The sequence below is a fragment of the Sorex fumeus genome, unplaced genomic scaffold (assembly GCF_029834395.1).
Source record: "Sorex fumeus unplaced genomic scaffold, SorFum_2.1 ptg000048l, whole genome shotgun sequence".
Classification (NCBI taxonomy): Eukaryota; Metazoa; Chordata; class Mammalia; order Eulipotyphla; family Soricidae; genus Sorex; species Sorex fumeus.
Window position 1 is genome coordinate 8,685,043 of NW_026606105.1, and position 27,628 is coordinate 8,712,670.

At 39.7% G+C, this 27,628-nt stretch overlaps 1 protein-coding gene across 1 annotated transcript in view; it reads right to left on the reverse strand.

Annotated features, from left to right (window-relative positions):
* The window catches only part of TRIM24 (tripartite motif containing 24), a 142,391-nt gene that overhangs the window by 11,607 nt on the left and 103,156 nt on the right, over positions 1-27,628 (reverse strand). The window contains exons 9-15 of the mRNA XM_056124004.1: positions 23,231-23,348; positions 20,250-20,518; positions 15,624-15,797; positions 12,741-12,914; positions 7,525-7,660; positions 3,718-3,790; positions 52-220 (exon numbers count right to left, since the gene is read on the reverse strand). Of these exons, the coding sequence (XP_055979979.1) occupies positions 52-220; positions 3,718-3,790; positions 7,525-7,660; positions 12,741-12,914; positions 15,624-15,797; positions 20,250-20,518; positions 23,231-23,348 (1,113 nt within the window). The remainder of the gene's footprint in view (positions 1-51; positions 221-3,717; positions 3,791-7,524; positions 7,661-12,740; positions 12,915-15,623; positions 15,798-20,249; positions 20,519-23,230; positions 23,349-27,628) is intronic.

A 27,628-nucleotide genomic window follows, 5' to 3' on the forward strand; every position in this document is an offset into this window, starting at 1 on the left:
TAATACTGCAATAGAAACAGGAGTGAATAGTTACGATCTAGCAATATTTACATTTTGAGGTCTAGATTCTTCATCTGACTCCTGCTTCACTATAACAACAGGGAAATCGTAATTTTCAGGTGGTCCACTGTTTTCTTGTTTTATTCGGATTGGCTCCAACATGACCACTGGGACTTTGTGTGTGGAATCAGCTCCTGCTGGTTTGCTGGAAGAGCCAGAACTGTAGGAAAGGAGACAAAAACAAAAAATACCCAAAGATGCTAAGGATCTCAAAATAGCTTTAACCCTTTCAGAGTAATGCCATAGTTTGACAGCAATGATAATGATGTTTTGTAAGCAAGAAATGATGAAACACAATTGCTGCATACAAAACTTTCACACATGTATAAAAATGTTTTATATATTAATCCATATCTAACAGTTTTATCATGCATCTGGAAAGGTGTTGTTAAATAAAACCAAAATTTAAACCAAATAAACTTCAATATTATGCAGTTCTAAAAGTAGGCAGCCAGAGTACCTTAGATGTAGCATCTTAAAAAAAAAAAAACTTTCCCATTTCCTACTGAAGTCAGTGACAGAGAACTCAGGACTCACATTAATGACTGGATGTCACACATAAAGTGAAGATGATTAACTATAAATGTAATTTATTGGTATTTTGCTATTTTAGCACTGAAGGGATAGCACAGAGGTAGGGTGTTTGCCTTGTGCACAGTCAGCCCTGCCAAGCCGGGTTCAATTACTCCGCCCCTCTCAGACAGCGCAGCAAGCTACAGAGAGTATTGCCCGCACGGCAAAGCCTGGCAAGCTACCTGTGATGTATTCAATATGCCAAACAAAGTAACAACAAGTCTCAAAATGGAGACATTACTGGGCCGGATTGAGCAAATCGAAGAACAAGGGAACGACAGTGTTTGTTTGACAGCAGTGAAGGGGTTGAGGGGCCAGAGGAATAGAACAGAGCTTAAGGCATTTGCCTTGCATGCTGCTGACCCGAGTTCTTACTCTGAAGGACCTGGCAGGCTACCAAAAGTATCCTCCCCACACGGCAGAGTCTGGCAAACACCCTGTGGTATATTCAATATGCCAAAACCCAGTAACAATGATGGGTCTCATTCTCCTGACCCTGAAAGAGCCTCGAATGTGGAACTTTTTAAAATCTCAGGGCTAGGATGAAGGAGTCGTTATTGGGGCCTGCTCGAGGCAATCGATGAACAACAGGATGACAGTGATACAGTGCTGCTGACCCCAACATCCCGGAAGGTCCTGTGAGCTCCGCCAGGAGTGACTCATGAGTGCAGAACCAGGAGTAACCCCTGAGCACTGCTAGATATGCTCGCCTTCCCCAACCCTCCAACCCCAAATATAACAAAAACGTGTATGGGATAAAAAGATTTTACTGGTAGCCTTTATTTCCTCAGGAGATTAAAGGGAATTTTACCACCTTCAGAGAATACTCCCACCCTAGCAATAGATAGCAAGAATTAGTTTCACAATTTAACACTAAATGGACAAGCAAAAACACCAAGTCAAAACAGATTTTCATCTAAAGTACATTTTAAAAAAATTTCATGTCAGAATCAATGCTTGGTTATAAGAACAGAAAGAGAAGTTTGAAATTAACATAAAATTAGTCTCTTTCCCCAATGAATGTCTCTGTACCTGTTCTTATCTTACACCTATTTCATTTGTTTTTCTTGATCTTATGCTGGGCTGGAGCGATAACACAGTGGTAGGGTGTTTACCTGACATGTGGCTGGCTCAGCCGAGCTGGGTTCAATTCCCCCACCCCTCTTGGAGAGCCCGGCAAGCTACCAAGAGTATCTCGACCGCACGGCAAAGCCTGGCAAGCTCCCCATGATGTATTCGATATGCCAAACACAGTAACAACAAGTCTCAAAATGGAGACATTACTTGGTGCCCGCTCGAGCAAATCAATGAACAATGGGAGGACAGTGCTACAGTGCTACAGATCTTATGCTAAAGTGGAATATCATCACTTAATCACTTAACTTCCCGTTAGTCGTCGATTTGCTCGAGCGGGCGCCAGTAACGTCTCCATTTGTCCCTGTCGCGTGCTAGTGTAGCCCAATGGCATCTCTTCGCTCCGGGAACATGGAGGGCCTCAAACCGATCGTTCATGATCTTGACAAAGAAGTCTGACCATCTGGTAGGTGGGCGGCCACGCGGTCTCTTGACATCCCGTGGAATCCAATCAGTAACAGCTCTAGTCCAACGGTCGTCTTTAAATCTCATTACGTGACCAGCCCATCTGATTTTCGACACCTTGGCATATGAGACAGCGTCCCTGATCCTTGATCGTCGACGGATGTCAGAACTCCGGATTCGTTCTCTCATTTGAGTGAAACGTGTTACTCCAAGCATAGCTCTTTCTATTCTTCTTTGGGAGACCTGAATGGCGTTCTCATCTTGTTTGCGTAGGGCCCAGGTCTCTGAGGCATATGTTAATGCAGGAAGAACAGTGGAATCAAAGAGATGTGCCCGGAGCCGGAGGTTCTTCGTCCTCTTAGCTATTTCTTCGACGTTCTTGAAGGCGTTCCAAGCCGCTCTCTTCCTCCTGCGCAGCTCGGGTGCCAGGTCATTTCTCATGTTGACCTCTCGACCTAGGTACACATAGCTGTTGCATTCGGAGATGGTCGTTCCATTGAGAGCGAATGGGGCGTCAGGAACAAGGCTGTTTCTCATAAACATTGTCTTCGTAAGATTCAGCTGTAGTCCTACCTTTCCACACTCACGGTCAAAGTCGGCCAGCATTTGTGCCGCTTGGCTGATGTTTGGTGTTATTAAAACAATGTCATCAGCAAAGCGGAGGTGGTGTAGTTGCCGACCATCTATCTTCACTCCCATTCCTTCCCATTCCAGTCGTCGCATGATGTTCTCGAGGGTGGCACTGAAGAGTTTCGGTGAAATGGTATCACCCTGCCGCACCCCTCTCTTGACATCAACGATCACTTCTTTGTAGAATGGTGAGATCCTGGTAGTGAATCCGCAATAGAGCTCACGGAGGATCCTGATGTATTGGGCTTGAATGCCCTGATTGGCTAGGGCTTCAATGACCGCTTCTGTCTCAACAGAATCAAAGGCCTTCTTTAAATCAATGAACGTTAAGCAGAGCGGCATCTTGAACTCCCGAGAAACCTCAATGAGCTTGGTGGAATATCATATTTTCTTATTTTTAACACACAATTTTTTTTTCAATCTTTAAAGAAAAGCATTAATTAACTGAATTTCTGGGGGCCAGAGCAATAACACAGTGGGTAGGGGATTTGCCTTGCATGCAACAGAGCCAAGTTTGATCCCCAACATCTCATCCCTGCGCACTGCCTGGAGTAATTCCAGATTAATTCCTAGGTGTAGAGCCAAGGGTAACTCCTGAGCATCCCTGGGTGTGACCCAAAAAGCTAACAAATTTTTGTGTTTTTTGGGGACACCAGCAGTACCTGAGAGCTGTTCCTGGAGATGCTCAGGGGACCATGCAGTGCTGGGGCTGGAATCTGTGAGCTCCTGCATGCAAAACACGCACTATGATCCTCTGAAGTAACTATCTCTTTGGCCAATTAATAATTTAATTAAAAAATTAAAAATAAAGAAAGTTGTTCAAAATGTACTGAGTGCCAAAAGCTTACAGAAATCATTGGGGAAAAAAATCTACTTAGCTATTTCATATACACAAGAATAAGGTTGTCATTTTACCTTCCTCGGCTCCCAACACTGGAGGCACTAGGTGAACGTATTGGTGGGTGTACACTCGTCATCGTCACAGGTCCTAAGGAGAAATATACATGCTTATGAAATAAATAATGACAGTTAATTCCTATTTAATGTCTGGACAAACTGGCAGGCTACCGAATGTAGCCTGCCCACACGGCAGAGTCTGGCAAACTCCACGTGGCGTACCCAATATGCCAAATACCAGTAACAATGATAGGTCTCATTCTCCTAAACAGCCTTGAATATAATCTCAGGGCTAGGGTGAAGGAGACGTTACTGGGGCCTGCTCGAGGCAACCGACGATTAACAGGATGATTTGTGATTGTGATTTGTGAATGTTTGGACAGCCCCACACTAAAATTGGCAACACACAATGAAAAGGTGTTAAAGAATATGTAGCTGCTGAATTTCCAACACAGTCTGTTATATCATATTAAGACTAAAAGGACTGGGCTGGGGAGCGGATTAGTGGTAAAGCACATGCCTTGCATACTTGGGATTTGCCTTGCATACCATGGAATGTGGGGTAGTGGGGTGAAGGGAAAGTCAAGCCTAGTATGGCTGCTCAACCTCAGCACTACAAATATTTCAGATGACCTGATCCACGCTGTAGAAGTACTGTTGTGATAATCAAAACTGTCTCTACACACTATAAAATGGCAAGTGACATCAAAGCAGCAAGGGGAGGATCTCAGTGAAGACACTAGCCCCTAGAATGTCAACAAAGAATCAAACAAAGCCATTACAATGAATGGCAGATATTCAAGGTCAGGCTGAGGTTTTGATGTGTAGTACATTAAGAGGTACAACAATGCTGTGATGAAAATGTGTTTGGTTATGCCCCAGTGGTAGCATAGATTAGAAGAAGTAAAACTAGAACAGAGAAAGCCGAGGGAAAAAAAAAGCTGTAATAATTTTGGACTGAATCTTCGTCAAATTAAAAAGTGACAGTAATACAACAGAAGTGGAAAACAGGAGAAAAAAATTTTTTTCTTTAATTTTGTTTTTTGGGTCAAACTTGTTGGTTGGTCTTTGCAGTTGTCAGAATGGTGACAGGGAGCAAATATGAGTTTCTTGCATGCAAAGCATTTACTCTAGTCTGTTGAGCTACCTCTTTGGTCCCAGAAAAGAAATTTCAATGTGAAACAATCTATAAGTTTAGTAACCAAGAGAATATAGTTTGAAATGAACAACAAGAAATCCATTTCATTGGCTTGTCAACTCTGAAGTATTTTATTTAAAAAACAAATGGACTAAGCAAATACTACAGGGGTAAAGGCCTTGCACACAGCTGACTGACCCAGGTCTGATCCTCAGCACTACCAGAAGCATTACCAGGAGTGAGCCCTGAACTGTGGCCCCAATGTCCCCATAAATTTCCTTCCTAGAGCTCCTACAATGAATATTTCATTTTAGAATATAGAAAAATATAAAAATGGTAATTTGTCTATCCACATATATATATTGCTAAATTGGAATGATCTCTACCCAGTTTTATTATTTTCAACTCTTGCATATGTTTTTTAACCACTACATATAATGCTTTGATAGATGTTTTCTGTTTAGTTTTTTCACGATTTCCTTTAAATAGCAACCTTAAAATGTTGAATCTGTATAATTGAAACCCAAGCACAAAAAATTGTAAATCTACAACTGTACCTCATGGTGTTTCACTAATAATAAAAAAAAATAAAAAAAATGTTGAATCCATTTTACACAACGGTACACAGATGTTTCTACTAGGTAATATTCTACTTGTACTCTGTCAAGTGCCTGGCACAGAGTCAGTACCAGATAATGTCAAAACTCCTAGCATTTCTTAGGAGATAACCCCCGTACTGTATCTTCTGCCCTTTTAGATTTTTTTTATTTTAATGAATACTAGTGAGAGTGACTTACTTTGTGCGACCCTGCCCCCCTCCTCCCCTTTCACTGGCCATAACCTCCTCTTGAAGGAATTACCTTCTCATCATATTCTTCACCAATATGAGTACCTTCCTTATTTAAAGATGTCCTGCCAGTCTGTACTTTGTGAATGTTTAAAAAAAAAAAAACAGCTTTCTGCCTATCCCCAACATCTCCTTTATTTGTTTTTTTTTTTCTTTTTGGGTCACACCCAACGATGCTCAGGGGTTCTTGGTTCTGCACTCAGAAATTACTCCTGGTGGTGCTCGGGGGACCATATGTGGTGCAGGGGATTGAACCTGGGTCAGCTGCGTGCAAGGAAAACACCCTACCCGCTGTACTAGAACTCTGGCCCCGCCAACATCTCCTTTAAAATAAATAATGGCTATATTATATTTATACCATTGGCAAATGACTTAAAAAAATTCTCATTTGTCATTCTGGTATAAGGCACCTATCTTGTCAAGGTGCCCAGTACTAGTATTACATACTGTTTCCTTCAGAGGAAGTGAATGGGTCTATAAACATTTCTTAAACCCAAATTTAAACCACTTAAAAAAATGACCTTTGTTTACAATTAGTAATTTTATCCAAGTCAAATTATGTTCAGAAGAAATCACATAGGCATATTAATTTATCAAAAGTATATTAATTTCCTAAGAGTAATATAGTATCTGCAAATTTTGTTAAATTTCAAAAGACACAGATACTTAGAACCTTTGTTTCCACTACTTAAAAATAAACGAATTTTAAATAGTGGCAAAGCTCTCCTCTCTGGAAAGAAAGATGGCGGCCACATGGGAGCCTTGTGGAGAGCAGGTAAGGTATGAGCCGGGGGTGTGGGGACGACGAAAACCTCATGAGAAGGGGGGTGTTCCAGCCCGTTCCTCACGCCCTACCGAGGTCACCAGTTGCCCCCCACGAGCGGCTCTCCGGCACGGCCATGACTCCAGAGCACAGAAACCAATCTCTTAATTATCTTACTTTCAGTAGAAATACTTCCAGGGTTAATAAGTAAAATACTAGAAATACAAAACTGCGCAGCCGCTCTGGCGGCCGTGTGACAACATTTAATTCTTGAACCCAGCTGTAGAAAGCAAATCATTTCACAATGCTTTTTCAGCATGTCTAATTGGGGGGGGGGGATAAACTCTAAATAATAATGGTGCATCTTTTATCGAAACAATGAATCTAGTCAAAGTAGATAGAGTGTTAACTAGAATTCATCTGCCTCACAGGTATTGGGAGGGGTGGAAGGTGGGGTTTTATTGGGGTTCTTCGTGGTAAAAAATAAATACTGGTAACGGGAAATGTGTTTGATATGTGCATGACTGAGACCTAAATCTGAAAGCTTTGTAACTTTTCCCACAGTGATTCAATAAATAAATAAATTATAAAAAAAATAGTGGCAAAGATTTAATTCATTTATTTTGGGCCGCGCCCAGTGATATTCAGAGTTTACTCCTAGTTCTATACTCAGGAACTACTCCTGGTTGTGCTTGGAGTACCATAAGGGATTCCAGGGATGGAACCTGGGTTGGCCACATTCCAACCAAATGCCCTACCCAATGTGCTATCCCTCTAGCCCTGAGAGTCAATTTTATTTATTTAATATTTATTCTGAAGTTTTGGCCTCTACCGGGATAACATGGAGTCACATCCTGTGGTTCTTAGGGGATCATGTGATGCTGGGATTCAAACCTGGGGTTTTTGCATGGAATGCATATCTTCCACTCCTTTCTTAATCCATCTTTCAGGCCCTTGGACATTTTAATCCAGTAACATGGGGGGTGAGGTTAGGGGGTGATAAAAGGAGGAAAATGACAAATAAATGAAAATTTGGGAAACATTTTCAGACATAAAATCAAAAGAAGCTCACTTTACCTGCAAGACCTGGAGATGGCACTGATGAATTTGGTGACTGGACAGTTCTGTTTGATGGTGGTCTTGGCTGTCCATGATCTATACTAGTGTCCTTCCTCACAATATTGTCCAGCATAATAGTACTTGAACAGTCAATCTTATGGAAAAAGAAAAATTTCAGGACATCTGGACTATTCAATTGATAAAATATTTAATTGATATAAAACTATTCAATTGATAAGAAAACTTTAATAGCTTAACTGCTTTCAATGTTACACTTCTATTTTTTTTAACCTCTCAGACAGTGCTCAGGGGACCCTGGGCACTCTCCGTGACATCTGGTCAACTGGGACAGGCAGTTCAATGCTAACTGTACCCAGTGGTGTCACACCTGGAGTACTTGAGGTTGCTGGTACTAGGAACCAAACTTGGTTCCTGTGCATATAAGGCATGTGCCCCTAACCTCTCCTAAGCTTAATTATTTTTAAATAATAAAACATACAAACATCATACTCGAGAAATTTCAATATACACATAATGAACAGCCCTATAACGATCCATAATATAAACACACTAAACACAGACTATTTCTGAAATCAGAAGCCTGGAAAAAGAAAATCCGTGCCACTTACAGCTTAAAATATTTTAAACACTTTAAAAAAACATTGCATAATTTAAAATTATTTAAAAACAGTAAGAAGCAAACAAAATTGAGCCATAAGTGGCTAACATCTGTGAGACCTTTGTCTCAATTCCTAAACTACCTGGCCCCTTTTCTGGCCCAAGAGTACAAGCCAACCTTGCCCCACCAACAATTCTAAAATAAAAAATTGATCAATTAAAAAAGATACGTGGTGGGGCCAGAGAGATAGCACAATGGGCAGGGTGCTTGCTAGGATTGGGTTTAATCCACAGCACAATGTATACTGTTTACCTCAGCCTGCCATAAGTGATCCCTGAGCACGAAGCTGGGAGTAAGTCCTGAGCACTGCCAGGCTGTGGTCCCCAAACAGAAAACAAAGTAAACAAAAAAGTTACTTGGTCAGGGGCCAGAGAGATAGCTCAATGGGTTAAGTGCATACTTTGCATGCAGGGGGCCCAGATTATATCCCTAGCCCTGCATGATCTCCTGCACTACTGGGATTGAACCCAGACTGGAGCCAGGTGTGGACCAACATGCCTTTCCCTCGACCCTCCAACCGCCCCAAATATGTGGTGAGAACAATTTCACATTTTTATAAACCTTTTCAATAGGTGGTTGACTGGTGTCCAACCAGATTCTAATATTCATTTCTGCACTAATGGGTTGTCATGTGTACCTGTGTTTAAAGAACATTAAGAGCAAACATGACCTCACCAGGGAGGGACACTGAGAGTTAAAGGGATCCTTGCATGTTCTGGCCCACTTTAAAACCTGACACTCTCCGTATTCTCATTAGAGGAACCAAGTCCATAAAACACCAAAACACAAAAGTAACACATATTGCTAGAGCACTGATTTCACCTATGTACATTATAAATTCTTGCTTTAATGCAAAAGGTACACAAATAATACTTCCATAATTTGTGTGGCTAATATAATTACATTTCTAAAGAAGAAAACTTGTTAAGATACAAGTATTCTTCATGCTTAAATACACTAAAATCCCAAGAATGTTGTTTTGATTAAAATTCAGTTTAATTATCTAATAAAAATCCAGCACTTTTTAACCTGGATTTTACAAAAGAATTAAATTCTAAAATCTTGGGCATGGATTTACTAAAAATAAATGTATAGTTCTTTCCTTTGTGAACAAAATGGAAGTAGCTACAAACCACTCGAGAGGGCAGAGAGAATAATTCCTCAAATCAATTACTTTATACTGTGGCCCATACAAAAAATTTCAGCTGAGAAAGTTAAAAAACAAAGGGTTATCTACATCTGAGGAGCACAAAAAAACAAGGAGGCTAATTTTATTCTTAAGTGAGTCATCTTTAATTTAGAGGACAGGATCATCTGGCATCATATCACTTGTTGTGGCTGTGGTAGTTATTTGGGGGACATATCCAGCAGTGCTCAGGGGCTAGGTCTGCTCTGTGCTCAGCAGCGATTTCCCTGAGTCGATCTTAGGGATCGTTTCCATTTTCATGTGCAAGTCAAGCATCTGGCCCCTTAATATTCTTTTTTTTTGTAATTTGTTTTATTAGTTAATCACTGTGAGGTACAGTTACAGATTTACCAACTTTCGTGCTTGCATTTCAGTCATACAATGGCCCATACCTTCACCAGTGCCTATTTTCCACCACCAATGGTCCCAACATCCCTCCTACCGCCCCTCTCTGTCCCCTCCACCCTAACCCGCCTCTGTGGCAGGGCATTCATTCCCTTTTGCACTCTCTCTCCTTTTGGGTGTTGTGGTTTGCAATAGAGGTATTGAGTGGCCATCACGTTCGGTCTATAGTCTACTTTCAGACCTTATCTCCCATCCCAAGTGGGCCCTCCAAACACCCTTTACTTGGTGGTCCCTTCTCTATCTGAGCTGCCTTTCCTCTCAGCATACGAGGCCGGCTTCTAAGCTGTGGAGTAATCCTCCTGGTACTTATCTCTACTGTTCTAGGGTGTTAGTCTCCCATTCTGTTACTTTATAGTCCACAAATGAGTGCAATCTTCCTCTGTCTGTCCCTCTCTTTCTGACTCATTTCACTTAACATGATACTTTCAATGCTGATCCACCTATACGCAAATTTCAAGAGTACATCTTTTCTAACAGCTGCATAGTATTCCATTGTGTAGATATACCAGTTTCTTTAACCAGTCACTTGTTCTCGGGCACTCAGGTTTTTTACAGATTTTGGCTATTGTAAACAGTGCTGCAATGAACATGTAAGTGCAGATGTCATTTCTACTGTACTTTTTTGCATCTCCAGGGTATATTCCCAGAAGTGGTATTGCTGGGTCAAATGGGAGCTCAATTTCTAATTTTTTGAGAAGCGTCCAGACTGTTTTCCAAAAGGGATGAACCAGTTGGCATTCCCACCAGCAGTGAAGGAGAGTCCCTTTCTCCCCACATCCACGCCAACACCGGTTGCTTTTGTTCTTCTAGATGTTGGCCCCTTGATATTCTTGAAAAAATTCTATCTTTTAGACCACATCTGGTGATACTCAGGGCTTACTACTGCCTCCGTGCTCAGGGATCACACCTTGTAGTGCCAGGGAAGAACCAGGGTTGACTGCATGCAAGGCAGCATGGATCAAATCTACCTAAATGCAAGAGGAGTGACAGGTGAAAGGGCTTGACCCCCCAGCACTAAAAGGTCCCTAGGCATAGCTAGCTGGGTATAGTCTTGGTGGCCACCCAGTACTGGTGGAGAAGAAACGTCCACACCGTGCAAGTCCTAAGTGCTAAAATAAATGTACAGAAAATGAGACAAAGTGGTTTCCCTACACACCACAGAGGAATGAAAAATACATGTGCTCTATCTCAAGTATATAAATTGAAAGTTTTTTGGGGGGTGGGGTGGGCCCCCATACAGGGGCCACTCAGGGGCTACCCTTGGTAGGATTCAAGCAATTCAAAGGCCAGAACCCAGTACACCTGCATGCAAAAGGAACCCAGTGAGCTACCTCCCCAGGTCTAACCGAAGTAACTGTAGTAAGGTTGAATATATTTAGCACTATAGGGCGTTTGCCTTGCACGCAGCCAACACGGCCGACCCGAGTTCGATTCCTCCGTCCCTCTCGGAGAGCCTGGAAAGCTACAGAGAGTATCTCGCCTGCACGGCAGAGCCTGGCAAGCTACTCGTGATGTATTCAATATGCCAAACACAGTAACAACAAAGCCTCCAATGGAGACATTACTGGGCCCACTCGAGCAAGTCGATGAAAAACGGGAGGACAGTGACAGTGACAGTTGTACTTAGCAATTAAAATTAAAAAAAAAAAAACCAAAACAAAACAAGACAACTCCAAACATCCATGTACTGGAAGTTGTAAGCCAAAACTTTTCCACAATCTTACGCAGTTCTGAAAAGTTTTTCATTTCTAAACTGGGGCATTGGTGGGAGTAGGTCTTGGTGCTTTGGTGGTGGTGATGTGTGGTAACTGTGTATATCAGAAATGTAAATGACAGTTCAAAAATCACTGCAGGAGGCTGGAGAGAGAGTAAGGAGGCAGGGGGCTTGCCTAGCATAAAGCCAACCTAAGGTTGATCCCTGGCACACCAGATGGTCCCCCACATCCTACCAAGAGTGATTCCTAAGCAGAGTCAGTAGTAAGCCCTGAGCAGAGTCAGGGGTGGCTCAAAAGGAAGCAAAAGAAGTAAAAAAATTAAAAGAATACTTGAAATATTCTGTGTTAACAGAATACTTAATATTAATAGTGTTAACTGTGTTAACACTATATAGTTATATTACCTTAATTATAATAAATTTAAAAATAGATAAAAACAAAAAAAATTATCTTTACTTTTTGGCCAGAGTTTGCTCTATGGGCTTAGAGCGTATGATCTGCATGCCTGAGGCCCAGGTTTGATCCCTGGGTGCCGCATACAGTGTTCTGAGCACTGTCAGGAGTAAGTCGCAGATCAAAGGTCCAGGGAGTCCTTGAACACTGTTGGGGACAGCTTCCATCCCACCAGCCGTACTAAGATAGTTAACATTTTTTTTGTATGCATGATAGCATAACCTTGTACACAGCAAAAATGTATGGAGGTCTGTAGAACATTACATTTTCTGTCTTTGGGGGGGGAAACTGAGGGGGTTGGAGCGCAGTGGCAGAATATATGCTTTCCAGGTCTAAGTAAGGCCCTGTGGGGAGGGGTCTGACCCACACATGGCCCCGCCCCCAGTCACACTGTCCCATGCGTTAAAATTTAGAGTTAAAAATGTTTACCTAAAACAATTTGGAGGCAACCTCAAGTTGGTTAGTATGACTTCACTATAACTTATTAAACTCATCCATATCTCTTATATCCTAGACTTCCACAGCTCTAATAGGTCACTTTCCAGAAATTCCATTCTCCCATGTCTTTACTTCCTTTCCCAGCTGCTCAAGGGCTCATGATTCATCCCCATAATGACTTATTTACAAACACCTCCAACTGCAGTGCCTTGGAGGATTGTTATCACCTTTCATTTTTCATACTATATTTCTAAGGATAAAAATATCTTCAACATGCAAACACACGCTCCATACATAATCCACATCCAGATTCACAATTTCGAAAGAGATACTTCATACAAGTTTTGTGTCTACTTACGTCCGGAAGAGAAGGGAGGTTATAGGGCCCTCCCGCTGGTGAGCTTAAGTCAATCATCGGTGACCCAAAAGCCTTTCCGTCATAGCCTGCTGCACTAGTGACGGTGGGACTGGAAGGAGTGGAGCAGGTGCTGCTGGCAGCCGATGGGGCACCTTGCCCACTGCTGATCTGCCACTGCAGGAGCAGGGGGAGAAGAAAGGTCGTTCATTAGCAGGCCGCTAGCGGAAAATGCCCACCTCCCACTGTTGGGCACAAGACGGGAGCTGAAGACACAAACTTGTCATCTGAATTTAAAAGTAGGGGAGGAAGGTAAGGATTTATATATCATTTTCATTAACCTGAATCTAAAAAAGTGAACTTTTTTGTTTTTAAACTAGAAGGCAACAAATATATACTAGAAAACCATGTGACCCAATTTTTAAAAAGCTCTTATTTCTGGAAAAGATATAATTAACTTGAAAGATTGAAAACTTGTTTCTTTTGCCACTACCTATAGCACAGCGGGTAGGGCGTTCGCCTTACAAGCGGCCAACATGGCCGACCCGAGTTCGATTCCTCCGCCCCTCTCGGAGAGCCCGGCAAGCTACCGAGAGTATTCGATATGCCAGACACAGTAACAACAAAGTCTCCAATGGAGACGTTACTGGGCCCGCTCGAGCAAATCGACGATCAACGGGAGGGCCTTTACATTGAGTATACCTGACTAAGAAGCAGTGCTCATAAAGGCAAAAGCACATTTTGTAAAGTGGAAGGCAGTTGGACAAACAGCAAAACACTTAAGTCAATATAATAAAATGAAACCTAAGCTAGCATAATTGGAAAGAGATGCAAATCATATTTTGCAGAACCTCTAGAGCTTGAGAATTAGAATCAGGGACTGAAAACAGCATGATCTAGTCTTTTTTGGTGGGGGTGGAGAGTGAGACTTTAGAGTGCGGGCCATACTTGGCAGACCCCAGTAGCGCTCACCCTGGTGGTGCTCAGAAGACAGTATGTGCTACATGGATTGGAACTGGGGTCGTTGGCATGCAAGGCAAGCGCCCTAACTTCTATACTATTTCTGTGAATGTTTTAAAGAAATGTTTAATCTTAAGACCTGAGAGAAAGTATAGGGTAAGATGCCTGCTATGCATGCAGCTGACTTCCAGTCTAAGTGACTCACGAGCACAGCCAGGAACAGTCTCTAAACACTGAGGTAGCCCCCAAAATTAATAATAGTAACAAATTAAAAATTAATCTCATGTTCATTTCCTACTGAATCCATAGCCATACAAAGATAATAAATATTTTTTTTGTCTTTTCTGTTTTGCCTTTATGAGAACTGCATTTTATATCAGGTCTGAAAAGAAAAAGCTTTCAATCCTTGATCTTTACCTCTGAGGTTGCTATGTGCACATTTTTTTTTATCACTTTTCCAGTATTTTTTAAGCTATTAAAACTTGTGGAAATTTATTATCTAGAATAAGTAAAACAGATCTTGCTCTGAAGGATACAAGGCACAGATGGAGGCTGAAGTATTACACTGTAAATGAAGAGGGAATTGGACTAACCAAGGAATTTAACATGGTAATAAAGAAATCTACCATTCAGGGGCCAGAGCAATAGTCAAGTGGGTAAGGCACTTGCTCTGCATATCAACAGTTAGATGAGGAAAACTGCATTACATGCTGAGACAACAGATTAACCAAGAATATGTGAAGAACACCAAGGTATACATAAATAAACCATCCTAGGGCTGGAGTGATAGTACAGGTGATAGGGTGCTTTCCTTCTGAACAAGGTTTGATCCCCAGCACCCCAGATGGTCACCTCAGCCCACCTGGACTGGTTCCTGAGTACAGACAGGAGGAAGCCCTGAGTACCACCACCGCCCATGGGATTCCCCCAACAACAACAAAAAGCAGAGATAAACCAACCCTACTGTGTACAATGGATTGCAATATCTATGAAAAAATACAAAGGTTGGCTGGCTGGCTATTTAAATGAGCATACGGATAGTAAGAGAAACACAAATGGAGAAATCTTTCCCCTATATAACTGTCATGCTTGAAAATTAAATAATAAAATGTAGGAGAAAAGTAAGCAACTTAAGCCTCTTAAAACTATGCAGAGGAAAATTTTTTCTCAATACTGTATCATTTATACATGTGCTACACTACATAAAGTCAAACTAAGACATAATTTTCAAATATCTTATTCACATACATTACTGAAAAACTATGCAAGGAATCCTGTTAAGGGAAATCTAACTTCCCCACGTACCCACCCTGCAGGGCCACTGCTGCCCAGCTCCCTCTACCCCAAAACAGAGGTGATGTCTCTTTCCACATTATTTTCTATTTATTGAGATTGAAAAAAAGATAAGCACAAAAATAAGAATACCTATAAAAACTTAGTAATACCTTTTTCCCACATAATGTAACTTAGAAGTGATAAACTACTATACTAATGCCCACAATAGCAAAATAATTTGTTAAACTAAGCTATGTCCATTATATTTTCTCCTAGATTATTCATTCGTGTTAATTTTTGAATAGAAAAAAAAAAGGAAGACATTTAAAACTACTAATGGGGGGGGCACAGAAGGGGGAAAGTACCCATTTTTGTATACAGAATGTGTTGTATGCATGTACTTAACACATATTTGCACTATATTTCTGTACAGCTCTGCAATGTATATATTAGATAAGATTCAGCACCACCAGGAGTAATTCCCGAGTGCAGAACCAGGAGTCATCCATGAAGATCGCCAGGTATGACCCCAAAACAAAGAAAAACAACAAAAAATTTCAATGTCATATGGAGCTAGAAAGAAATAGGTTAAGCAACCGAGAAAAGGAAGTGGAGATATATACATATACATATTTACACACATACATATACCTGTTTTATGGCTTGTTGAGCCAAGAAAGCCATTTGTAAGGGATTGGGCTTTACTGCTTGTCGTGGCATATTCTGGTTTGGTGAAAATCTCAGTTGCTGAGGATGAGGAGGAAGAACTGGTCCATTAGGTTTGGGGCTGTGATTTTGGAAATTTATCAAACGTGGAGGGGGTTGCTGAGAAAAAAATAAATAAACCAATTCAGTAACAATTATCACCTGAAAGGCATACTATACAGAACTTCATTTTGTAAATGTTTACAAAGGTATCAACTCTGCCAGTGATAAATCATTTACAGATGAAGGGGAAAGGGACAGAATTCAAGAATTGATAGTAGTTTGTTAGCAGAGAGCCTTGGCAGCTGGACTGTCAGCCATAAGCAGTTTGTACCAGAACAGAGCCAGCAATGGAAGTAAAGCTCGACTTTGAAAATCTTCTAAGTTTCTGATGGCCTGCTTTGTGCTCTCAAATAATTCACATGGTGGTAGAGTAATTCTTTTTCATTTACTGAGTAGTTATTGCATGTCTGCTACATGAAGTATTCTACAAGTGTAAACTCATTCCATCATCACAACAATCCTATGAGTTAGCAATTCTCTCTAATGGACATAAATAAGGAAGCTTAAGGCTGATTATTTGTCCAAGCATAACAAAGGCAATAAAATATGAAGCTGGGATTTGAACTTATCTGCTCCAAAGTTTGCATTCTTCATGTACATGTCATTAATAATACAAATAGCTGATGTTAGTAACATTTAAATATGAATGTTTTCTTTTGGGATTAAACTACATACCGTTCATCATGACTATTTAAAAAAATGTTACCTATCTCATTACTACCATCTCATTATTATTATTACTATTATTGCTTAGGAAATAAAACACTGGAAAGTTTACATAATTTGAAAAAAAGTCTAAGAATCAAGTAGAGGGTACCTCTAAGACTTTAACCCAAATGCACTATGCCTATCACTATCAAAACATGTTTGAGTTTAGATAGTGGCTGACTCTGGTACTATTTACAATGAAAGAGGATGAGTTTTCTTTCTTTTTTTCTTTTTAAGAGGATGAGCTTTCTTACAAAAGAACAGAGTTAGAAAGGAAACCATTCAAAGCAGCAATGGTTGATTACAGGATGGGGCTTAGATGGCAAGCCTACTTTGCTCATAAATACTAACACTGAAAATTGAGACCAATGCTATAGACAAGGTAACCTTATGACAGTCTCAGCTACCTATTTTCTTTTCTTTCTTTCTTTTTTATTTTTTTGCTTTTTGGGTCACACCCAGCTAAGCTCAAGGGTTACTCCTGGCTCTGCATGCAGGGGACTATATGGGATGCCAGGGATCAAATCTGGGTCAGCCATGTGCAAGGAAAACGCCCTACTGCTGTATTATCGCTACGGCCCTACCTAATTTTCTTGACCTCTGGCAATTTACTGCAAAATTACTTCAAGCTCTCTTAATTGTGTATGATGTAGTACTTTCCAGACAGGAAACTTCCCTCTACATTTCAAGAGGGCGCTACAAGTAAGACATTTATAACACTAAGTAGCAATGAAAACTGAAACTACGAAGACAGACAACTCTATATAGTATATCCCTGATCTCTCTATCTTTCCTTCTTCTGTTTTGGAATTTACTCTAATTTTCAGTAAAATGCCCCTCCTCCCCACTCCCTTTTACAATTCAGCCGGCAATTACAGGCCCAATTAAAAAGAGATTTATATACCAGTCAAGACCAAGAAAAATCTTGTGGGTGAATAACAGGCAGCTATTAGTGGAAAAACTCAAAATTTTACCAAAGCATTGACCTGGAATCCAACAGTTCTTTATAATCTTCTATAAAAGCTTTGAGACTTGGAAGACTTTGTATCATAAAAACAGACAAAATCTTTGGGAGATGATAACAGTGGGAAACTTCTCAATTTATCTAAGAGATTTGGGGGGCAGTGAAAGGGGTCTCCCAAGAGGTATTCAGGAAGCCTGGGAGCCACTCTCAATAATTCTTAGTCAGCTGGGGCCAGTGGTTCAATGCAAGGGCCCACCAATGCAGTACTACTTGGGTCCTATAGTGCTAGAGGTTTCCTGGGCTACCCAGGCAGTGCTTGGCAATACTGGGGGAACAGTGGAGTCAGAGGTCAAACAGGGATCTGCAGAATATAAGACATGCACCTTAGTCGCTAAATTCTCTCTTGGATCCCTAGGAGAGACTGTTTTTGTAAACTGATTTTTTCAGTTTACAAAATTTCAAAATTACAAAATTTCAGTTTACAAAAAAGGTATTTATAGCATTACCTTTAAGGGAAAATATAAGTATTAATAGAAGGGGATTTTCTGTACCACAATCTCACTCCTGTCCAGACAGAAGTTTATAAATTGATTCAGTCAAGAAATAAAACTTAATGTGAAAGTACTATGTGACAATCAGTGTGGTAGTCAACAGCTGCCACTGAGAAGCTCAAAGACTTGTAAAGTGTAAGATGATTCCCCATCCCACCTTGAACTGTTGGAGTTGATTAATTTCATGGCAATCTGTGATAAGGTATTAATTAATCTGCAAGATGCAAAAGCGTAAACAAATACAGAATAATTGAATGCTTCAGAAAAACTAACATTTAGGGATAAGAGAGCAGCTAAGGTGCTTGCCTTTCATGTGGAATACCCAGGTTTGATTCCTGGCCATCATATGGTCTTCCAGCTCTACCAAGGAGCAATCCCTGAGTGAAGAGCCAGAGTAAGCCCTGAGTACTGCTGGGTGTGGCCCCAAAACAAAAAAGGACAAGAAGTTGATAAATAACTCCTTATTTTCACCTTTCATTATTATAGGGTTTTTTTTTTGTTTTGTTTTGCTTTTTGGATCACACCCAACGACACACAGGGGTTACTCCTGGCTCATGTACTCAGGAATTACTCCTGGTGGTGCTTGGGGGACCAATGGGATGCTGGGAATCGAACCTGGGTTGGCCTCGTGCAAAACAAACGCCCTACCCGCTGTACTATCACTCCAGCCCCACATTATTATAGGTTTTATTCTAGGCTCCCAACTGTGTATAATCATGAAGGACACCAGGCGTCTTTAAAACCATCACCCCACTATTAAGGAAAATTAATATATACACATGCATTTGAATATAGAAAAGTAAATTTTTCTCATAAGTAAAAACCATTACTGTGAATTATGTATAATCAACCTTCTCTAACAAATTTAGATCTGTCCATTGGAGTACAATAGTGTTACTTTTATAATGATGTAAAACATTTATTAAGTTTATATCAATTGGTGATATAATTAGTTTCCATCACCATAATAATGCAGATTGCATGGTCAATCTTCAGAGGAAAAGAAAATAGTAAACCATCGTGTGAGTGATTTTTAGAAGCATCCTACGTTCTACAGACCAAAGTCGAGAATAATTTATACATTCCATAAAGGTGCACGCGCGCGCGCGCGCACACACACACACACACACACACACACACACACACACACACACCCCTGTAAATAAACTGGTAGAAAACAAAGATTAGAGAACAATAGGGTAATGCAAAAGTTTATAGAAGAGAGCAGAGCATTTTTACTGATGAGTGAAAACCATGAGTGTATACTGGCAGAAAACAAAAAAGTCAGAGGGTCATTGAAAAAAATTAACAGTACATAAATATAAAAAATATGTAAAAATTACACACGAGAAAACTAGGTTCTATGAGATTATACACTTTATATAAAATATAAATCCTTGAGTGGAGAGGTATAGATGAAAATGCAAATTTTTGAATGACCAGATGACTGACTAAACTTTCAGTATGCCTTTGCTTACAGAACTATATACATTTACTAGCCACACAATAGCTATTAACTGCCTTAGTTCTTTATTTCTTAATAAAAAACAATTAGCATAAATAATGGTTTCACCAATTCAAGATGATAAACTAGTAAATATAAAAAAAACCTAAAGATAGCAGATAACTTATATGAAAACTTTATACTCCTTAATAAATCTTTATTCAATCTAAGTATGCCCATGTTAAACTAATGAAAGTATTAATCTTTTATCTTTAGAAATGAAAAGTAATCAAAATATTTCACAATCAGTGAAAATGATGATGATTCGTGAGATTTCAGCTCAGAAATGAAACTGGGTAAGAAAGTTAAAAAAAAGGAAAACAAAACACCCTTTGCCTCTATTTTATTTGTTGTAATGTCTAAATTTATTGTGTGTGTGTGTGTGTGTGTGTGTGTGTGTGTGTGTGTAAGAGAGTGAATTCCTACAGAGAATAGTTAGCTAGTGTATTGGTTATTCTGAAGTACTAAGATGGTTATTCTGATACAGATACGTTACTTTTATTAGTCATAGGCATGACTTCTATAGGAATGCAATTATTTATCCTGTTACAATTTGGAGATAACAAAAAGAAGAGAAAAACAGATCTACCAACTAATAAGTCATTAATCCTTTTTGAGAAGGCCTAAAATCTAGGAGTTATATCAGGTATTACGAATGTGATAAATTTTTATGAGCTCATGTATTTCTATTATAGAAGATGGATGTCTTGGCTATTTAAGAGCTGCTGAACACAACTGTACTATAAGTATCTAAGTTAGGACAGGCCTGCTTCCAAATTTACCTGATGAGAGATGGAAGGTTGCTGGATGGGCCCCTGCATTCTAGGGTTTGGTAAACCCACAGGTGCTGGCCTCCGTTGCACCTGTTGCCTCTGAGCCATTACCTGTTGCTGCATATGCTGAAGTCGTAATTGAGCTAGGCTGATCTGTGTTGGAAACTTGGATAACTGGTTTGAAGATAAACCACCTGGTGGCTGTGAATTCTGTTCCACGACAGGATTCTGCTTAGGCATTTGTGGCTGACTCTCTTTATCTTCGATTACTAAAGAACCTAATTAAAGAGAAAAGATTAAGTTCTAAAGTTTTTCTGAACTTCAGAAATACCAAGAACTTTTTGGTCTGAGGAACCCTATATTCTTTTAAATATAAAACACCCCAAAGAGCTTTTATTATGGTTCTATCAAAACTTACCATTTTAGAAATTAAAAATGAGAATTTAAAAAAACCTTCCTCATCACTTGGAAACATGCCCATAATAAAAAATTTTTATTAAAAATGTCTAATATTCAAAATTTTAGTGAAGAGTGACATCATTTTACATTAAAAAATTTCTTTAAATGTCTGGCATAACAGCTGAACTTTCATATTTGTTTCTGTTTCTTTCCTTTCTTTAGGCTATGCCTGGTGGTGCTCAGGGCTTACTTCCTGGCTCTGTGCTCAGTGATCACACTTGGTGGGGCTTGTGGAATGACTGGGGTGCTGAAGACTGAACCCGAGTTAACTGCCTTCAACGTAGGACCCTACCTGCCATACAATCTCTCCGACCCCTTATATCTGTCTTTGCACTGACACCATACTAAGTTGAAATCTATAAAGAAATTTTGACCACACACTGGATCACAGTTGGAAAAGGGATGCCTGTCTGGTTCCCTGAAGGTATTTCAAGCTATAATTTAAGAATTGCTAGTTACTGTAAAATAAAACATGAGAAAGCCTAACAATGGTTTTAAAAATAATCCCATTATTTATTTTTGATTAATGTAAGCAATTTGCAGTTTCTCAAGTTCCTTACAATTTCATAATGTTAGTTCTCTGACAAAATAATTTAACCTGAAACATCTTTATCAGTTTTAAGGTAACTTCTTAACAGATTAAATCATATATAAGGAAAATTTTGGTCTCTTTAACAGAAAACTAATGAAATGTTTGATTTACTAAGCATTTCTATTTAAGAATATATTGGTAAAACTCAATGAATACTTACTGTGTTGGGTACTGTTAATCAATCTTTATAAATCATTTTTCACAGATAGGGGATCTAAGTTCAGAGAATGAACAACTTACCCAGTGACCAAAACATTAATCAAATATTCATCTATATCACTGTTTCACCTTTATTCTTCTATGTTTCTTGAAAGTCATATATAAAGTGTGGAAAACCTGTCTTCTTGGAAAATTGAAAAATATAAAATCTCACTGTAAATGACAATTTACAGGGTTTAAGCAACAGCTCTGAGAACAAAGGATATTGTTTAACTTTACCAGTTTTAGTTAACTCTTTTTACAAAAAAGGAGATGTTTTTATATTTATTTACTTTTATAAATTTGTTTATCTAAAATTATATCCATCTATGTATGTACATAATCACATTCTGTACCAAGTGGTCTACATTTTTTTAAGCGATATTAGTTTATAATACACCTTCCTCTGTACAACTAATTGAGTGAAGATATAATATGACAATGTCACTAGTAGCAGGGTAGGGTATTGGGTAAAGGTTGTTTATACGCTTTGTAATAGTGGGTTTTTTCCCAGTAGTACAGGGCAAAGTGTGTGACTCCAGTGGCCTCCTATTATGTCTCAATAAACATATGGCTATGGGCTTCTAAACTGACCTGCAGGGATTATCCTTTAATCACATTTTCTTTATGATTTTCTTTAAGGTTTCTTTTTGTTCTTCCCTTGAACAGACGAAATTTGTGTAAGCCTATCTTTTCCTTCCCTGGTGTTCTCTGAGAGCAACTGCTCTCTTTCCATCCACATCTTCCTTTTCTATCAAGAATGTAGCCTAGGGTAGAAGAGAGCAACTATTTGATGATTCTGAAACAAAGTCAATGACCTCAAATACTATGTTAAATGGGAATACTGATTGATCGTTGGAAAGAATATTTTGGGAGAATTTTAAGTTTTTGCTTCCTTTTTTTTTTTTAAGTTTTTGTTTCTATGTGAAAAATTAAGGAGGCAAAAATACCTTTTTTAAAAGCTCAGCAGATACTATCAGCAGAAAGCTAACATATAACTCCTTGCTATACTCCCTACAAGGATATTTTATTTTATTAGATATAAATGTTACTGAATTGCTAGTCTCCCTTTGTAATAATTCAGTGAGCTTTAAAAGTTAAGATTTGGGCACTTTTTGTATGCATGTTATATACCACGTAGAAAGTTAAAAAAAATTTTATGTAATTATTAACTAAAAATCAGAAGAAGAAGATGAAGTCTTCCCTGGCAAGAAAAAAGCAAATGAACAATCTGGTGACTGATGACTGGATCTAAAAAGTACAGAAACCAGTAACAGTATGACAAATACTATTTTAATAAACATACTCGAAATATCAAAAATCCTACATGGAATCAAGAGTCTTTTATCAATGAGTTTTGATAAATTAAGAGTTGACTTAGTACCAGTCAGACATTATGGAAAAAACTCCCAAGCCCCACAAGTCTCACAAGTCAACATAAAGAATGTTATACATCTTCCATGTTTATATTATACTTAAATCTACACATATTGCACATAGAGACACATTAATGAACATTACTGAAAATTACAAGTACTTAAGAGAAAATAATGAAAATACTTTTAGAGTAAAGGGAAAACCTTTCTTAAAAAAAAAAAAACTACTGGTATTGAACTCTGGGCCCCACATGTGCAACACAAATGCTACACTGCTGACACATCCCCAGCCCAAGGAATGTGTTTTTTAAGACCATATCATAATCACAAAGAGTTCCCCAAAGAAAATGTCCAAAACTACATACCTAAATTGAGAATATTTTGAGCCCAGAAACTAGGATCACAGTGAAACTGGATGGTGTTGTTGGTCACTGGCGAAGCATCACACCTTGCTCGAAGTAGGTGCCGTAACCGGTAAGTGATCTAAAGAAAGGAAAGAGTCAAGGAAACATCAGTGTCCTTACCAGACAAGCAATTCACTGAGAGCCCAGGAAATTTACACATACAAAACAGTCTCTGGTAGGCATACTAACACAATATAATCATGTTAAATTATAGAAAACCATGTTAAGAATCTAAGATATAACTAACCATATTATTGGTTATAGTTGAATCGAGACAATTTGTGTTTATTTCTTAGCTGAAATCTAAGAAACCTATTATAAACCCCACGTTCTTATCTCTTCCAAGACAGGGTTTTGGTTTATTTATTTTTTAAAATTTCTTATTGAATATCCATGAGATAGACCATTACAAAGCTGTTAATGTTTGGGTTTCAATTATACAATGATCCAACACCCATCCCTCCAGTGTACATTTCCCATCAATATCCCCTGTTTCCCTCCTACCATCCCCGAACACCAAACCCCCCACCACCCTGCCTCTATGGTAGGCAATTTTCTTTTTCTCTCTCCTTTGTGAATTATGATTTGCAATATGGGCACAAAGAGGTCATCATGTATGTTTAGAGCATTCAGTTGTTTTATCAGGATGGTAAGAATGGAGAAGCTTTTTTTGAATTGAGTGGCAGAGTTTTGGAGTATGGATGTGACTGCCAAGGATTCTCAAAGTACAGGGAGGTGGGGGCGGGTAGCCCATTCCAACTCCAAGAAAGCCTGGAGATTTCAGTCAAAAACCCCACGTACCCAAATATTCAGCAGATTGCATCTTGGTGAGGTCCATCCTGAGATGGAGGAGTCTGACTGGTGGCCATTTTGGATTGTGGGAGCAATAGGCTGCCAGGGGCTCTACTTGGGTGGGCACCAGGCTGACTTATCGCCCTCTGATTTACTCCGGCCTGTTCAGTCACGTGCAGATTGAGATTAACTGAGGCACTTGATCTCTTTTGCGATTTATTTATGGGTCTCTGAAGCAAGACCGATAAATGAGCTTACACAGCTGAGCTGGAGGTGGCCTGTGGGTGTGGCTCCCACATACCTGACTTGTGGCCATTTAATTTCTCGGGAAACTTGGTCCGGAGTTGTTGGGGGTTCAGCCAGAAGCACAACAGCAATTCTGGGGTATCAGGAAGCCTGAAGGCACCATCAGGCTGCTAATGTTCTTGTCCTAGGGGTACAGCCCAGACAAGGTTTACTTATTTAGGGGAAGGGAGATCACCCTGGAGAACAAGTGAGAGCGAGGCAGTACAGGCAGGCTGACTACTGCAAGGGAGCAAAAACGGGTTTCAGGAAGGCAGAGACTCTTGGAAAGATGGGTGAAAATTCCGCATTGTTCAATCAAGCACAACCTTCTTCTGGAGATCTGGTATATGGCAATGCTGCCACAAACAATCCTGAAAGTGGAAGGGCAACAGCATATGGTCTAGTCAGTGAGGCTATTTTTGTGGTGACTTTAGGTCCTGATGAAGGACAGTGGAGTAGAAAGAGTGTTCTGCCACATGCAGCAAATGACTACTGAACCTCTTTACTCTCTTTAAATTCCCAGACTTTCCTCCTTCATTTTCAATCTAGCTGATGGCTTTGCTTACTACTTCAGAGAAACAAGAACAGTGCTCAGCAATTTTCACCACTCTTTATGCTTTCCGTTTCACTGGATCAACATATAGATTTGCTTTAACTTTTCCCAGCTGAAAACAAATGTGTCAGTTCTTTTTTCCTCCTGCCATCATCAACTCTGCTTTCTTCCTTCCTCCTCCCCACCGCCAGCATTGCTTACCCTTGGTGCTGCAATCAGAAATCATAGGGAACCATATGGGATGCCGGGGATGAAACCTGTGCCTGCCATGTGCAAGGGAAGCGCCCTACAGTACAGCTCTCTCTAGGACATCTATATTTATTACCTCCCATTCCTTTCTTATCCTTCCATTCTTTTCAACACATACAAGTAACTTTTCAAGAAGGTTGCCACTTATGCCTCTTGGAAACATTTACACATCTATTTGCACCACACCATCTTAAGTCTTTCCACATCTTTTACCTATTACTACTCTGGGGGGAGAGTCAAAGTAGTTTTGGATTTCAATGCAAACTGATACTGAACTTTCCAGTAAAACCTAGTGTCTCCTTCCTCTTGCTGGCACTGCAGCACTAGCTCTGTCGATCATTCTTTGCACTCTCTCACAGCTCCACATGCTGAAACTCGTGGGGACATTTAATAGCAATCTCTTCTAAATCCACACATTTTTTAGTGATCTCATCCAGTCTCAGTTTAAATGATTCTTAATGTATAGTTCATCTTGGACCTCTCTTTTTTCCAAGTATGTACTGAACATCTATAGCTAGTTGTCTAATAGGCATCTAAAGTGAAAAACTTCTACTAGGGAACTCCTGATCCTGTATGTTTACACTCTTACCCATCTCAATTAAAGGTAACACTATATGCCTGTTCTTAGTCCTTGGCTCCATTCTTTGCCTCCCACCCTACTCAACCAGCTAGTAAATTCTACTGGCTCTTCCACTGGCTCTACTGACTACTGTTACTGCCCTAGAAAAGGCTATTACATTGTTGCAAGGTTCTAACTGATACTCCTTGCTTTTCTCTAGCCCATAACTGCCAAGATTTTATTCTAACCAACCAGAGCGATTATGTTAATAAAAGTCAGATGTTGTCATTAAGCCCTAGCCAGTGGTTTCTATTTAACTCCAAATAGAATCCAAGTGCTTATAATGATACATGGGTTCGACAATAGGTTTTCTATTATCCTCTAACCTAACTAATTCCCCATCTTACTCTCTGTTCATTCACTGTTCCAACCTCCAGTCAAACCTCCATGCTGTTCACAGTCAAACTCCTACAACTTGCTGTGTTCTCTGACAAAATACTCTCGCCATTTCTCTCTGGCTTGCTTTTACATGTTTTTATTTATTTATTTTTGGATCACACTGGCATTGCTCAGGGGTTACTCCTGGCTCTGCATTCAAGAATCACTCCAGGTGGTACTCGGCGGGCAATAATGGGATGCCAGGGTTTGAACCTAGGTCAATCGCGTGCAAGGCAAATACCCTACCAGCTATACTATAATTCTGACCCAAATATCACCCTCTTTATGCAGACATCCCTAACGAAAATTCTGATTCTATCCAAATGCTTCTTGACTTGGCCCTTAATTTTTCCAAGAACATTTTAAGTAACAGTCTAAATGTTTTATGTTTTGGGTACTGAATCTCTACTCAAAGAGACTTTATTGAAAACAAATTTCATTCTCTTTCTTGTCTCCTTAGTGCTTAGAATACTGTCTGATAAATAGCAGACAGTAAAGTGATGGCTGAACAAATAAATTTGGGTTAACTGTTAAATTATCTTAGCTACAAAATAATTCTGGTAAATAAATATTAACTTATTTGGGAACTTATAGAACACAAGGCACAATGCTTAGCAACAATACTAATAGTTTAACTTAGTGTCCTTTTCATTTTTTTGTCTTCTAATTAGAATTTTCACTTCAAAATGTGCTATAAAAAAATCAACTTTTCTTTTTAAGTGTCCTTTTCTGTTTTGGGGTCACACCAGCTGTGCTCAGAGGACATTAAGTACTGTCAGAGATCAAACTAGGGTTGCTTTATACAAGGCAAGTGCCTTATCCTTTGTATATCTCTTTGGGTCCCCTTACCAGTCTCTTAAAAACTCCTATGACAGCAGGCAGTAGGCATGAGGTTATATTAATGATATTAATCTTCAAAATCTTATGATTTACAAAACTCACCACTTTTGCCCTCTATGACTAATAAATATTTTGCAAATAGACACCTAGAACATGTAGAAGCAGGGTTTTGGAAACACTGCCCTCTTCAATCCTCTTCCTACCACATTAACACCCACTTGGCTGCTATGCTCCAAAATGCAAACAGCTCCACCACTATGCTTCTTACTCACCACTTCATAATTTCTGACTGCTGCCCTCTGCCCTGGTGATCAGTACCCAAGCTAGTCCCCACTGTTGTCATGCTGATGCCATCAAGTCAAGAAAATTGGTTTTGGAAGCCACACCCAATGGTCCTCAGTGGAGAGGCTTTGACTGCCTCTGTATGAAGAGGTCCCTCCCAGCAGTGCTCTAGAAGGATCATGCAGTGCTGGGAAACAAATCCACAGCTACCACACGAAAAGCTCAGTAAGCCAACTCCCCGTCCAACTCCCGGGCCTCCTGATGTCTGTCTGCGGTTTACTTTGTTTGCCACACCAGATGGTGCTCAGTGGTCATTACTAGCACTGCTCAGAGGACAATGCAGTGTTCAGCAGGAATCTGG